Here is a 16,218-nt window from a genome sequence, read left to right as displayed (position 1 = left end):
ATGTTTTTTGAAGCTGGTGGGATTGCACATAAGAAACCTATGCAAGGACAATATACAAACTCTATACAGACAGGCCTGGAATGAGCAAGTGAAGGGAGCAAACATGAAACGTCTGCATGACTGGGGGGGACAGGGAGCATACAGGATAAAATTAAAGTAATTATTTTGGGGGTTAGGAAAAAGTCAGGTTAGGGATTGGTAGGAAGGCGGAGGTGAGGGTAAGGTTTAAGTGATATAAGGGGATGTAGTAGGAGGTCACTGAATTTTTCAAGTTAAAGGAAAGATGTTTACCACCCAACCACCCCCTTCTTACTAGGTAGGTTTTTTTAGAGTGGCTGTTGAGGTCCTCAGGGATAGTCCATTTTGGTGGTAGTATTAGTGGGGTTGAGAGACCCATCTTCAGTATGGAATCTCCAGAATGGTGAGAAGAGGAGTTGATGCCAAAAATTTGGTTGGGGATTGGCTGTGAGCAGTGGTGATATCGTTCCCAAGCTGGGTGCACAAATATCCGGTTGATGCAGATGCCATGTGGGGGCCTTCAAGAACCGGTAACCAAAAAATGAGTAAATGAAGCGTTTTTGGCAATATTAAATGGGATTGTTATTAGATTGTTAGAACATGTTATTGGGTGTTATTTATGTTGTTATTTATTGTTATGATTATAAAAGGCTACTTAACCAAAGAAAGTGTTGCCTTTTTTCCGGGTAATATGAAGGTTATGTGGGGTAGAGGTCTGCGGGTCTGTGTCCTCCTGCAGTCAACATAGTAGCTTAAATTTAAACCTGAGGCCTAGTGCTGGCCAGTGTGTGACACTGTGCAAAGTACTGTAAGCATGACATACAACTAAAATCTTGTATTAGTGTTCCCTTGGTAATGTTAGTTTCCACTGGTTGTTGTGGGTATCACACCAGTAGCTTTGCTGCTCACACTTTTTGTATATATGTCTGTCAGTGGGGTTTAGAGTGATTCTGTCACTTGAGAAGACTACTGTGTACAAAAACATTTAAAATAAATTTGGCTTTTTATATTTATTCTCTAAGCCCTCGCACCCTTTGTTGTATTAGTTGATGTAATCCTGCTGACTTGTTTTGAGAAGAATAAAATTAGTACATTTTGTTTGGACATGACCGTTCTTGCACTCCATGTGTGCTGAACTGTTTCTGCCATGTTCTCAGCCTCTTTGTCTTACAGTTTGTTGTTGAGCTCTGACAACACACACATCTACACTAAAAAATGAAATATATATATATATATATATATATATATATTTATATATATATATATATATTTGTCCTTGTTATTGTAAAAATCTGGATCCTCTGTGGTCCTAAAGCAGGGACACTGGAGCAAGGTCATTTTGATTTAGGAACTTTATATAGACAAAGTGATTAATGTATCATAAACTGACAATAACCCAGATGTTATTCCTGGCTCTTGTGCCACTATGAACATCTGGTGACTGCAAGGTGGGATGTAGGGCAGAATGAAGTCCCCAATTCAGACGGCATAAATCTATTGTATCTCTCTTTGAATCTATCATTATTTATGTTACTAGATGCAAGATGTTGTATTTCAGTGGGCTGATGTAGCAAATAAAGTATGCATATGGAAAAAAGTGTCATGTAATGTGATGCAGTGTGGGGTTGGTGGTATGCGGGAGGTGTATTTTTGGTTATGATGATGCAACTGTTGAACTTTTATTGAATTTGAACCTAAGGTAGAAAATAAAAGACGCAAATGAATGCAGATCTGTATTTCTTACTGGATCATTATGTGTCTTCCTTAAACTAAAACATTGTTATTACCAGTAATCATGTGCTAACTACAAGCATGGTAATAAGCTTATCAGACAATTGATTTTCTTTACAATGTCCATTCACAGACTGGGGGAGGGACCTTTAGTATGTAAAATATTTCCCATATAATTTTTAAAAATGCTAAGCAGAAAGAACTCCATAGGGCTCTGCTGACTACAGACCATGGCTCAAACTTTATAAATAGGATTTGATGCGCTGCGTAGTAAAGAGAAATATAACAAAGAGTGTATAGCAATGTCCTGTCTGTCATAAATGAGCCCCTACAGTGTATATTTAAAAAAGTCATTTAAAATACACACTATTTAAAACAGAAACAAGCATTATATGCATTATTTAGAGATTATTTTAGGATGAACTTATTCTTAATTTTTAATTTAATGACACATAGTAAGGATTTATTTAGCCATACAATCCAAAACCAATCAAATCCCATAATTAAAATGAAACTCCTGTTGTATTCAGAATATTTTTTTCAGTAAAGAGTTAAGTAAACTTTATTGCAGATGCTTTTTCTACTTTCGTTGATATTGACTGATAATGAAACCATTTTGGTACATGTTCTAAAACCTTACTGAAGGAGCCAGTTCATTATAGTTATACTATAACACTTTAATTACAAAATCTGCTCAGTGTTGAAATAGGAACTAATTTCAATATGTGTAGTAAACCTAATAACCCTAGTTTGGGATGCCTGTCAGTTAATTTCCAGCTTTATGCAAAAAGCAGCATGGGGAATAATGACTGATTGGATGTTCAAGGGTGGAAAGAATGATAGCGAGAAGTGTGCACCTTCAGCAGAGTAAAGGCAATCAACTGCAACTTAATGATCTGGCCCCCTATTATAGTCTTTATTCTGCCCCCTCATTGTCTTCACCCCATGTGGAGTGTGCCAATAAGTAGTATACTGTAGTTTTCTCCTGTTTCTGCTCACAGTCACCATCTATTGACTCTAGAGCCTCCTGCATCCTCTCCTCCTTCCACTCCCAGCATTAGATGGCCATGAAATGTCGGGAGAACCCAGAAAATACAAGGGTTCAGTACCAAGCTATGAGCAAGAACTGGAAAGGTTTACAAGATAGTTACTGGTGTGCTCTCCTGCCAGCTCTGCACAGGAAAGGAAGATATCTGATACCCTCGGACTTTCTTGCTTCCAGCTCAATTGCTCCATAGCAATCACTATCATTGTTATTCAGATCCCTAGGCCATTGAATATGATAGTAAGGACAAATATCTGCAATTTTATATTCTCAAACGATGAATGTACCATCAACATATAACATTATTTAGGTTGGACTTAAATACTGTTCATCATCAGTATACCTAATAGTATGCTGTAATTTTTGATAACTAAGTTAATTTTATCATAACTTGAGTTACAACATATTTTTTTATATTCAGACAGCCCAAAAATGACCTACTTTTTGTTTTTTTTCTAGATGGAAATGTAAGTAGGTCAAATATTAGGGTGGGCTCAGCTGCTCTGTCTGGATACATTTTATTAGCGTCCAGTGGACATGGCAGTAGAAGACTGACCGCAGGGCATGTCCCTCCCAACACAAGGGAGCAATGAGGTATTTTTGGACATTTGTTTTGACAGATAAACACAGGAAGACAGAGTGCTAATATTATATCATTTTAATGTGTCTATGTACTTCAATAAAATATTCATTCAAACAATATCTTTTATTTTTTTAATAATATCAGACTGAAGATAAAGTACATAAATGAATTCACATATTAACCAACAAAGCTTTACACTATGTCATTGGACAGAACAGTCCAGGACCCACCCCAGGGAGTAAAGGAGTAAAAGACAGTGATGCGATTGTCCCCACTTCTTTACTACTGTAAGCATGCTCACAAGGTTAGACTGACCACTGTACAAGGCAATACAATTTAAATTGGCTCAAATTTAATTTTTCTATTGATCAAAGTGGTGCTGTACAATGTCCAAAGTAGTGCATGAAAAATCCTGTTTTTTAATGTAAAGTGCCACGATTTCACAGAGGTATCTCTTCTTTGGAGGTTATAGAAGCATAGAGCCTAGGACTGCTAATTGCAGAATGGGACAGTTAGGAGGTCATAGATATAAGAAGGCATGTGAAAGTAATGATATAGAAAGTTATCAGAAACTGCTGATATGCAACAGGAGATGGTCAAAAATCAGGATCATGCTACAAGAAAAAGTCAGAGAGTATAAGAATGATATGATTGACTAGAGCAGTGATTCTCAATCAGGTTGCTAGGGGCTCCATTAACAATAAACAATTTGTTCCTCTCAGGTCAGTTTAAGTGACACCAATGATCGTTTTAGCTATCTGGGGGGGTGGCAATCTTCCCAATGGCCAGCAATGTAAGAGGCATTCTTCCCACTGACCACCATGCTAATGTTCTGTGAGCGGTGGATATAGTAATTATAGCAGGGATTCCCTGAAGACCTGAAAGTTATTTCAAGAGTTCTTCCATGTTAAAAAGATCGGGAAAGGCTGGAATAGAGATTGGGGACATGCTACAGGAGATAGTTTTAATGAGACTGCTATTACTGCTCCTCTGGCTTTTATACATTCATGCTCCCTAGAGCCACATATTACAAGTGCCACATTTGCATTTTCTCACAGCAGGATCCAATATAAAAGATCAAAGAAAAATAAATATAAAATATAAAAAGATAAAAGGAATAGGAAGCACAGAAAAAATAAAGATACTGTGAAACATAAAAAAAACAAACCATTTAACTACTAAAACCAAATCTACCAAAACACAACAAACAAACAACAAACACACATTAGGTGCTGAAAGCCCGTAAGTTGCCGTCCGGGGGTTTTCATACTTAAAATGATATTTGCCGTGAACTGCTAACATTTATAGAGATCCAGTCCTCTTTAGTATCATAAACTGATATAAACCATTTATTTTATCTAATCCCCTTACGCAGGGGTGTCAAACTCAAATACACAGTGGGCCAAAATTAAAAACTTTGACAAAGTCGCGGGCCAACCTTGAAATTTATTGAAAATATTGAGGAGGGCTAAATCTTATGAGTGGCCCACTGCTGGAACGCCCTCTTCATTGAAATAGCACCGCAACTACAATTCCTGGCATATATTGCATCTATAAAACTGTCCAATGCGGGGCCACACATATGCAGAGAGCCTGCTGGTCTATAGACGTGAATGATGCCAGGAATTGTAGTAGTGGCGCTATTTCAATGCAGCGGTGGACCAGCTGCAGTTCATATTTAGGATTCCTTTGAGGGCCCAAAAAAAGGACGTTGGAGGACAGATTTGGCCAGTTTGACACCCCTGCCCTTACGGATTGCTCAATAAAGCATAAAGCAATGTTCTGACAAATAACCCCTGCAATAAAATGTACTCTTTTATCTAAAATAATAAAAAAAGATTTTTTACCTGTTCCTTACTTACATTATTTAACTCTGTTGTTATTCCAACCTAGATGCCCAGAACAAATTCATCAGCTTTAGTATGTATATTAACTCATCAAAAATTGCCTATCTAAGGGATATTTACATGTTTTATGGGAATACACAAGGTTTTTTTTTTTTGCAAATTGTTTTCCATAAGCTGCCAGTTGAAATGCAGAATAAAATGAATTTTTAGGTATTTTACCTACAAAAGTTTTTAATGAAACCTTTTACTGTGATTTTTAAAAGCATTATATTTTGTACATCTATCTCAGTGCTTAGCATGTGCTAGACAGAAAGGCACAGTGCAATTTGCATGCTGGAAAGATCACATGATTTGGTTCCTGATCATAGTAAAATGATTCTCAGTTATTAATCAGTGGCACAACTGTCTGTGATCTATTAGTTTGAAAGTCTGAAGATGAACATGACAAACATGAAATAAACTTTTGTAATATGGTATACATTTTAGGACAGGAGTTGGAGTACAGAATAATATTCAGCGTCATGTGTGAGTGTTAGGAGGCAATGGTTAGCGTCACATATCAGTGTTAGGAATTAGTAGCCAGCGTCAGGTGTCACTGATCTGACTGGATAATTAGATTGAAGACAGGTTTACTTGAACCTTTGCCTGGACTATGTAGACCAAGTACTGTATTTACATATCACAAAGAAACAGTACTATAAAAACAAGCCATCCTTGATTTCCGTACAAGCCTTCTCTGGCTTCTATACAAGCCATCCCTGACTTCTGTATCTTTAGCCACTGGAAAGAAATTTGTTTTCAAAATTCTTTTTTTCTAGGCAGAGTTTAGCAGGCTGACAGCTCTTAAATGTGAACCACCAGCCCCTCCACAGATCACCATACTCACCGTCCTTTTAGCACCTGCAGATTCATCTATAGCTATTACACCATGTTTTCCTGTGCTATTCTGCCTTGGGGTAGGGATGGGGGGGGGGGGGCAGTAGTAGAAACATGTCTAGAAACTAGTTCATAATCAAGACACAATGAGCCTTATTTATTAAAGCACTCCAAGACTGGAGAAGATAGACTATCAAGGGTGAACCTGGGTGATCCAGCATTCTAGAAAGAATTCCTTGAAAATAATTTGCTATTGGCTGGGAAATGCTTTCAATCATTGACCAGATCCTATCCAGGTTTGCTTTTGCTGGATTGCCCAAGTTCACCCATGATAGTCTATCTTCACCAGTCTTGGAGAGCTTTACTGAATCAGGCCCAAAGTAGCACTGACACACCAATACATGTCAAAAGACAAAATCAGTACAGTAAGATAAAATACAATAATAATTGTACAGTAAGGTTTTTTTTGAGTTTAGTTTGTTTGGTGTATGCGTGAGGTTTAAAGTGAACTTGTTTATAAGTGGCAATGGATCAAGCCATATGTCCTATGTGCTGAACCAGCATGGTTAGCACATGGATTTTTGCAAAATGGGGCATACTTCAACATTCATGTGTTAACTAATCTGTTATAAAACGTTTGTGGCAATGGAATAATGTGTCTTTGATGGCTGAACACAGGTAATACCGGCCACCATTCTCAAATAGCTTATAGAGATTTAAATGTACAATTTCAAAATATCAAATAAATTGTTACATTTGCCAGTAACAGGTGTCTAAAGAAGTGTGGCTCATATACATTAACTAACCTAAGCAATTTCGAGACAAGAAATAAGAAAGTAGTAAAAAATAGGATAGAAAATACTTGAGAAGAAGAGGGGTAGGGGAGGATTCCAGACAGGTGGAAGAAAAAGGGCAGGGATAGGGATGCTTAGGCATATCCAATTCTAAAATCAATTATGGAATAATTATATTGAACTACCTTGTATTCAATGAGTTTTTTTATTTTCATCTGCATTGAAAACAAACCCTTTGACTTTGTGGACCCAGAGTTGCAGAACAAAGCAGCTAGCAACTACAGGCATTTCTCATATGCCCAGAGCCTGCCCATGATTTGCCACCCAACTCCTCATGCCCTGGATGAAGCCTCTGCCACCACACTTTGGCAACAATGAGCTAATTTATTGTATCCAGGAAGTGGAAAGGTAAGTAGGGAAACACAGAGGGCTACTGATAAAAAGAAATTTAAGAACTGTGAGTGGTGGACTTTTCTGCCATCTGCCAATGCATAACCTTAACCCTTTTCTGCCTGGTGCCTAACCCTAACCGACCCCTCTTCTTGGTATCTTGGTATCAATTGTTTAGTTACAAAAATGTTTAGGTGAGGAAAAATATTTGACGGTGGGGATGTAAAATTGGTTGAGGCAGTGCAGGTGGATGGGAAAATCACCAGTGACTCTGGAACCCTAAACTCTGGCCTGTGGCCTAGCCTGAAATATGGCTTCCTTCTCTTTTTCTATTTGATCTTAACTGCTGTAGAAAACAAAGGCATGTAATAAAGTGCAACATTCTGCCTGGTTTTGGAGTCAAGGAAATATGCCTCCTTGATGTCCTGAGCTAAAACATGTAAATGTTATTTAACTAAGAAATGGATCAGGGCTGGAGCACCATGGGCAGCACTTGAGTGTGCAGAGGGTGAATACTGCTGGGCAGTATTTTTTAAACAGAAGGGGGGTGGTGAAAAGTCAGGTTTTAAGCAGGGATACATACTCCACTGCCTAATATGCAAAGTTTTGCAGAAAGAATCCACAACTCTGCCAAAGAAAGTCACAAATCTGATTTTGAACTAAATAACAGTATGACAAATATGTAACAATCATTCAAATTCATATTTAGGTAGACAATACAACATTAGCTGATATTCTAAAAATATAAAATATGTATGAAATATAATTATCTTGTTACACAGCAACATGATTCTTTACCATTATTTTGTTTTCCTGAAAACAAAAGCTTTGCTAAAGCTCTTGGCCTTCTGATTTATTGCATTACAGCTGGCAAATACAGCATAGTCGCCACTGCCATTTGAAAGCAATTTGCTCATACTAAAAGGGTTAATAAAGACTTCTATATGACAATGAACACATAATCCACTGTTGATGCCACACTCAGCAGGCAACTAGAAGGCTGGTGGAAACCTCACATACAAATAATAATGGGAGTGTCATATTATGTAGATTTATAGCAATGCATGGCATCATAGCCAGAAGGGACTTGGATTTATGACACCTTAATGTCTGCTTCTAAGTCCCAAGTGGCTTACACCCATGTACCAGCTGGGATAGTCTATCATACCCCAAACTGCAGCTGTGACATTCATTAACTGTTCCACTGCCTCAGGGAGCAAGAACACACCACTATGCTCATGGCATGATAATAAAAAGACTTTAATATTGCAGCTGTATACCTGCCAATTAAGAACTGTTTCAAAGGAGAAGCTTCTAGTGTTTAACTTCCAAATACACCCATTTACTCATCAGTTATTGGATACAAACTTAAAACAAGCACAGACTGTTAATGATCACATTAGATGCATACATTTTTCCACTGTACCATTTTTTTTTGCACATTCTACCACAAGGCTGTCAGTTGAGTGCCAGCAGCTGGTTTTACTGTGGAAGTGATACTATATGCAGCATCTTAGTAGGGAATTCCCAACCATATTTTTTTTACTGTAAACTATGTGATCCCGCATTGAAGTACCCCACAGTTTACGTAATTTATCCACGTTACACAAGTGGGCAAATTCAAAGACTCTAGGACTTAATTTGTCATACTTAAACAGCAAATATGCATTTAATGAATAGCACAGTCAAATATTGGCACTTAGGAAGTGAGCTGCTTCAGTAGCTTGAACTCTGGGCGGAGCTCTCCGTAGTGCTGAAACACGTTTTACACTTAAAATTAAATTACATTTTGTAAAAGCACTAATTAAACTACTATTAAATGTGGCTACTCTTTACTGACACCAAGCACTTGGGCTTGTATCTACCTTCCAAAGGGAAATTTAGCACAATGGCCCTGATTTAATAAATCTCTCTAAGGCTGGAGAGGATACACGTTTATCAGAGAAGCTAGGTAATCCAGCAAACCTGCAATGGATGTCTTAAAAGTCATTTGCTATTTGTTAGCACATGTTATTAATTCTGGACCAGATCCATTCCAGGTTTGTTGGATCACCGAACTTTAATAAATTAGGGCGAATGTGTCTTTCCAAGTTGATTCCAGTTCACATGTCTTGCAAGCTTGAGGGGTATTTTCATGGTGTCCCCAAGAATAACACAACTTCCTCCTCTACAAAAACTAGGAGAAGGCAATTTATCATTCCCAGTGCCCAGAAGATAGTGCTGGAAAAAGCATCCAACATGTCATAGGCGAGTGTAATGGTTGCAAAGAAATTGCACATGCTTTCAAATACAAATGCTCCATAATTTTCAGGGATACATTTGGCAAAGTTTCCTAATGTAAAAGTTTTTCCTTATTTTGTAAAGTAATGACACAATGACACATAATTTATGAAACTGCAATGTACTTAAACTACCCTTCAGAAGCCAAAAGTTATTTTTTTTTTTATATATCCAGAAAGATACTTGCTTTCTCAAATAGGAATAGGAAAATCACACTAACAGTTTCATCTATTACATCATAGATCTGCATCTGCAGCTGAATAAGACTGTTGTAGTGTCTATTATTCTTCCACAAGGAATATATATATATCCTGGTAAGGTGCTTATGTTCCAAATGAAAAACTGACATTTCAGAAAAGGGGGCAGAGAAGAGGGCAGAAGGAGGGGCACCCATTCTCTCCTCCATCAAGATGACACACATGAGAGAATAAGACAGGGCTCATTTAGACGTCTGGCTGGAATCAGAGCGTCCTCTCAGGGTGAGCCTTCCTGTCCCTTCATTTCTGCCCTCCGCACCACCAACGCCTACCAGGAAATTAGCAGATATACCATGCCGGATTTTGCAGGAATTTGGAAAATGAAAAGCAGTGAGAATTTTGATGAACTTCTGAAAGCCCTTGGTAAGATTGGCACACTAATTGTGCAGCATAACAGCATATTTTTTCATGCTTATGTTTTAGTTTCTATGAATTTATTAGTTACCCCTGTGTATTTTCTTCAATGTGATAATTGTGCACATTTATATTGATTACTTTGAGATGACTTAAAGTTTATGCTTTTATTTTACGTTAGAATCATAGGCTAAGCAAAAAGCTTTTACAACTAAGTATATATATATTTTCATTATTTGTCTAATCACAGATATATATCTATAGATAGATAGATAGATAGAAGGATAAATAGATAGAAAGATAGATAGACTACAGAACTAGACAATAAATAGACTAGATAGATTTACAGAAAAGGAAAAAGCCTCCAAAATTTTAAGAATCCTTCTGTTAATATGCAAACATGAACCCAAAGAAATGTACTTTGTTCTGACAAGGTTACATCTACAGGTGTAGATCCATTCAGTATTAATGCAAAACAGCAGACATGTTTTTGGGTTGGGTTAAAAATAAAATAAATTTAGTATATGAAACACATGAAATGCCTTTATAAAGCCGTGCATGTGGTATTCACCAGTCATTCATTGCAGGTGTATGTTTCTGATGCATGCGTTTCAGAATATAAATGTTTACACACAAGATTCATACACATTTTCCAATAGAATAATTTAGAAATGTGCACACCCTGGGTAAACATTGTGTACATCTTGAGTAAAATATTCATTGACACTTAAGTGTTAAAGTAATGCAAGGTATTACATAACAGGAATTAATTTGCTATTTTCTTACTTTAAGATTCAATTTCACTTCTGGTTAAGTGAACCAGCTTTTGCTCCAAACAAAAGTACAAGTGCATTTCTTAAATGAAAATAACTACTTGAATAAATCCACATCATTTACAATATATGTGATGTAAAAATGAAAAGAAGCGGGATAGTTTGGTTTGTATCCTTTCTTGATTCAGAATATTTTTATGAAGCACACATATTATAACAATGTGAGGAAAAAAATAAAAATACTTATCTCGAAAGTCGTACTTTTCACCCTAAAAAGCAATAGCATTATTGTGTAAGTTCTACCTACAATTCACAAAACATTGGTAATATTTTAAACAATAAAAAAATGAAACAGTGTAATATTGGTGAAAATATACATAATTTCTCATAAAACAATAAATGATACAAAAACAAAAGGATTGATTTATCTATCAGTATGGCTGTGTTAAAGCACTACATATACATATATATATGTATATATATATATATGTACTAGAACAAATTCAAGCTTGTGGCTTGGAATAATATATTGTGGCAGTTAATAAGGCATACCAATGCCTTAAGATGTATTGTCTATCATTTTCTAACTTACTGGTGCATTTATTGCCAATTACATGTCTCTTTTAGACACAAGGTGTTAAGAATGCTTTATTATATTTATAAATAGCAAATTATTGCATTTTTAAGCATATCCACTAACTGTACAGAACATGTAGGTAGGGGTAATAATGAAATGATCTTTGGTGAATCTTAGTTTTTGTTGGTAAATAATTTAGCAATGGAACATGGATTTCTATTTGCAACCACTCTTGGAGGACTATTTATCAAGAGACATATAACTTTTACCTAACAGTTACCAACTTTGCATTTGATTTTATTAAAACATGTGTAAACCAACTTTTACTCATGATTTATGTATAACTGACCAGAACATTTTGGGTACTCAATAAATCTGTCTTTATTGCATAGCTCCATAAGAATAATGTAATACTAAAATGGATGAAAATTCACAATACAGGTGTGAATGCCATGCTCAGGAAAGTAGCAGTGGCAGCAGCTTCTAAACCTCATGTTGAGATCCGTCAGAATGGAGACCAGTTTTATATTAAGACATCTACCACAGTTAGAACTACAGAAATCCAGTTCACAGTTGGAGAAGAGTTTGATGAAGAGACTGTGGATGGCAGAAAATGCAAGGTAAATCTTCTTTATATATGAATTTACCATGACATTGTTGACCAATAGGAATTCATTTTTGTAACTTTGGAAACTTCAGCATGTCTTAATGTCTCAATTTATTGGTTGCAAATCAGTGTTGGAACCTATACAGACACAGTTTCCTATGTCCTGTCCTCAAGTACATGCAGTTATCCTTCATCTTACACAGATAATTTATTCAATGTGACTAGATCAGTAAATATACACAGTAAATAGATAAATATATTATGCCCTATGGATAGATTTAAAGCCAAGTGCAAATTCATGTAACCACTGACATATGTTAGTGAAAAATCACTTAGCCTATTGAACATGATTTAATCATTTATTAAATCAAACCAAGTAATTCTAACTAAAAGACCATGGTTCTATGGTAAATATTCAGCCAAAACATTTTATGTAGCATAGGGAAGGGTAAAATCTCTTACCAAGATTTACTGCTTTTATGTGTCCTCAATGGGGGGCTGTCCCTCACTCCCTGTTATAGGACAGGAAGTAAAAAAATCTTCACGACAGAGGCAAATACAGCAATAAATCCTGACAGATCTTTAAGTCTTTCTTGGTGTATACTTATACTCTTGTTAATGGATTAGACTGTTTGCATAGTCTTTTCCATCAGAAGAGACCAAAAGAACACAGATTCTTATACGCATGCAGGATACAAAAAGTTATGAAAAATGTTGGACATATGGTATGAAGCACTAAGGCAGAGTTGCCCCCTAAAATATGGGGCATGCCAATGCCTTGTTAAATGTTGTGGAAGTGCCTATGTGAAATAAACTTCCCATTCAGAAAGTGTTTGGATAATTCTTTATTATGCAAAGGCCCACTAAGTCTTCCCTGACTTTCTAGCTTTGAATATAACTTCATAAACTGGTTATCACTAAGCATAAGACTTGGAAAACTACTACAAAAGGTACCATGAAGACCCTTCATAAAATAAATATTTAGTCAACAAAATTGGATCACAATTAAAAAATAAAATACTATTCCTATCATTTACTATAAAGGAAACTGATATCTGACTCACTATACTTTATTTATCAAAAATATTCTGTAAGAACTGTATGTATTGCACAAACAATGGCATTACATTCCCTTCATATGATAAAAGAGGTTCAACCTAAGAGTATAAAATTTGGATGACCATTAAAGCAAAGTACAGTCAGTTAAATAATTAGACATTGGTTTCAAACTTACCAAAAAAAGATGAAACTATTGTCATGCTGAAATATTAAAATGATACTCAACAGTATTGTCCTGGATGTTCACTCTCCCAATATGAGGATAATAGCATTAATAGTTCTATTCAGGTATTTTGCAGGTACCATCCAGTGTTTCACTTTTTTCCCCTCTTATCTACCATAGTCCATGTTACACTTTACTTAAAACTTTATTATTTTCACCAGTGTTCTTCTTTTTATCATTTGAATTACATGTACAGTTACCTAATTTTCTCTACCTAATATTTAACTTAGAGCTAGAGACAGACATCTGCTAATGGAAGAAGGTTATTGTATAATTGCCTGGGCGTGAACGTTTATTCAGAGGGAAACCTTTCTTTTTTTAAAAAAACGTTAGTGGCCAGCCAGAAAATTTTACCCCAGCTAAAGTAACATTCATTTTTTTTATTCCATGCAACTTTACCTAGAATGCATTCATTTGATTGGTGTAATGTGAGCTCTTTGCTACAAACCATGCCTGATTTCACTTTTTTATATATAAAAATGTTTTCAGCTTTGCCTATTTGTGGGTTATGGTATTTTTTTAAAAAAAATATGATTTTTATAAACTTTAGGTTTTCTTGCCCTAATTAGTTAATTTGAAATTTCTAGTCAATTCACAAAATAAATTGCATGAGTTTTTCCCATAAATCTGCAAACCTCAAACTAGGGATAACTGCAAGGTTCTTCGACGTGTCTATAGAGGACAACAGAAAATTAGGATATTCAGGGTATGCAGGTATGTTTTTATCAGAAAAAATACTGATGCAGGAGTAATAAAAGCTTGCTGTGGTTAAATGAGAGATTGTTTTGAATTTGTAAAGTAAAAAAATGATTAAAGATATCTACTTTTAAGAAACAATTTCCTCATCTATGCATATACATTTGGAATCTTAACCCTTAATACAGTATATTTTTTCTGTGAACACACTTGTACTAATGGCCTTTTAGATTGTACATCCTGTCAGGAGCTCTAGAAACAGCAAGGACATTGAACCAGCTCCAAAGCACTAAAGAGAAATTTAAAAAAATACAAAAATAGGCCATATTTTTGCTAAATAAACAATTATATTGTTTATGTGTGCCTCATATTTGTTCTGAAATCATTTGGGGCCTGCAGTAGGAAATGAATCCTATCCCAGACAATTTCCTCAAACAAAAACCCTGTATAACAATATCAACTCCTAATTGCTAAACAAACCAAATTATCCATAAAAAAAATAACATATCACATAATGGAGAATGAAGTTCAGTGCCCACAGCAATTCAAATGTGTAACCCTTCATAAAGAAAAGTCTCATTTTAATTATATGGATTAGCCCCATAAAAATAACCATAAAATAATATATTCCCCACTTAAGTGCTGAAAGTGTAAGTGCTTTAATATAATACAATGACGGCAGAATGAGTAAAATAGCTGGACACGTTACAGCTGTCACTGGAAGTACATTAGTGTAACAGATGATACACATAATGGGCTACAATGCGCTATATATTTCTTTGGCTGTCACACTGAACGTGAATTGGATACATGATTACATCCCAGACATTACACAGACCACAAGATGTACAGTTTATTAATCCTGACATGGCACGGCATGAAGCCATGATTTATATGGCTGCCTCACATCTGCCCTTTTATACAGATCACACCAGAAAAAATGGGATTGGTTTACCAGACTATTCATCCTGCAAAAAAGATATAACATAAAAAGAGTACAGAGTAACAAAATTATTGAAAGGTAAAATATATAGTCTTATATGTAGTAAAAAAAAAATGTAAAGAGGAACAGAGCGGTTTAATGGCAATTATAATACAATGTTTTTTGGGAATCTAGAGTCCAAAATGTGGATGTAACACAACATAGTTCATCTTGAACAATACACAAAAAAGATCCACTAGCCATGGAAAAAATTTGTAGCAAATTAGATTAGGCGGAAATATCAGGAGTAATCCTGGTGTCCCAGTACTATACACAGTTCACCGGTTCCAAGTGTGTTTTTTTCTTTTGATTAAAACATTGGGGTAGGAAAACTCAAAACAAAGGAACCAACTTTAGGGCTACTAAAATTTTACAATAGTTTTACGATATCCATTTACTACTGCTGTTGAATAATGAACTTCATAGGTTAAAGTTTTATATACACTTTAGTTTTCTTCAAAATGTAATGTTCTAGTTTCTTCTGTATGCTTACCCCCCTCCCCTCCTTCCTGAATACTTAGTAGTTGGCACCAAACATATTCTGCTGCAATTGTTTCAGCCATAAACATCTTGAAATTGTCTTATGAATTTTGCAAAATGCATTTCTGTGTTTGGTAAAATCTCTTTTTGTGTGTACACAACTCATAATTGTATCCCCTCCCATGAAAGCATTTCGAGCATACTAATTGTAGGTTAGTAGGAGCACATTACCACATTACTTTAATGCCACATCATGTTTGTATTTTAATATTTTTAGGAACATGTGGAATCTACAGTAAAATATAGCATCTGATTAATAGACCCCTTAATCATCAATTGCAGGAAATTTTTACTAGCAAAAAAAAGGTAACTGGGAAGTAATAATATATAAATACCCGAGGTCTCCAGAAGCCATTAAACTTATTTTTAATTAGTTATGGTCACTTGTATGTACTTCATGTTACTTGGCTAAGTATACATGCACTAAATGATATATACCGTTTCCCCGATGATAAGGCACTGTCTTATATTTTTTGAAATGCCAAAATATGCCCTAGGTCTTATTTTCAGGGGATGTCTTATTTTTCCATGAAGAAGACTACAGTACACATTTATTGTTGAAAATCACTCATGATCACTCATGTGC

General features: G+C 35.6%; 2 protein-coding genes across 2 annotated transcripts in view; one reads left to right on the top strand and one right to left on the bottom strand.

Annotated features, from left to right (window-relative positions):
- The window catches only part of ACSBG1 (acyl-CoA synthetase bubblegum family member 1), an 80,386-nt gene that overhangs the window by 61,614 nt on the left and 2,554 nt on the right, over positions 1–16,218 (bottom strand). The window lies entirely within an intron of this gene.
- The window catches only part of CRABP1 (cellular retinoic acid binding protein 1), an 18,002-nt gene continuing 11,694 nt past the window's right edge, over positions 9,911–16,218 (top strand). The window contains exons 1-2 of the mRNA XM_072402062.1: positions 9,911–10,184; positions 11,967–12,145. Of these exons, the coding sequence (XP_072258163.1) occupies positions 10,115–10,184; positions 11,967–12,145 (249 nt within the window). The 5' untranslated portion in view covers positions 9,911–10,114. The remainder of the gene's footprint in view (positions 10,185–11,966; positions 12,146–16,218) is intronic.

Source organism: Pyxicephalus adspersus, chromosome 2 (assembly GCF_032062135.1).
Source record: "Pyxicephalus adspersus chromosome 2, UCB_Pads_2.0, whole genome shotgun sequence".
Lineage (NCBI taxonomy): Eukaryota > Metazoa > Chordata > Amphibia > Anura > Pyxicephalidae > Pyxicephalus > Pyxicephalus adspersus.
This window is presented reverse-complemented; position numbering and strand designations above follow the sequence as displayed.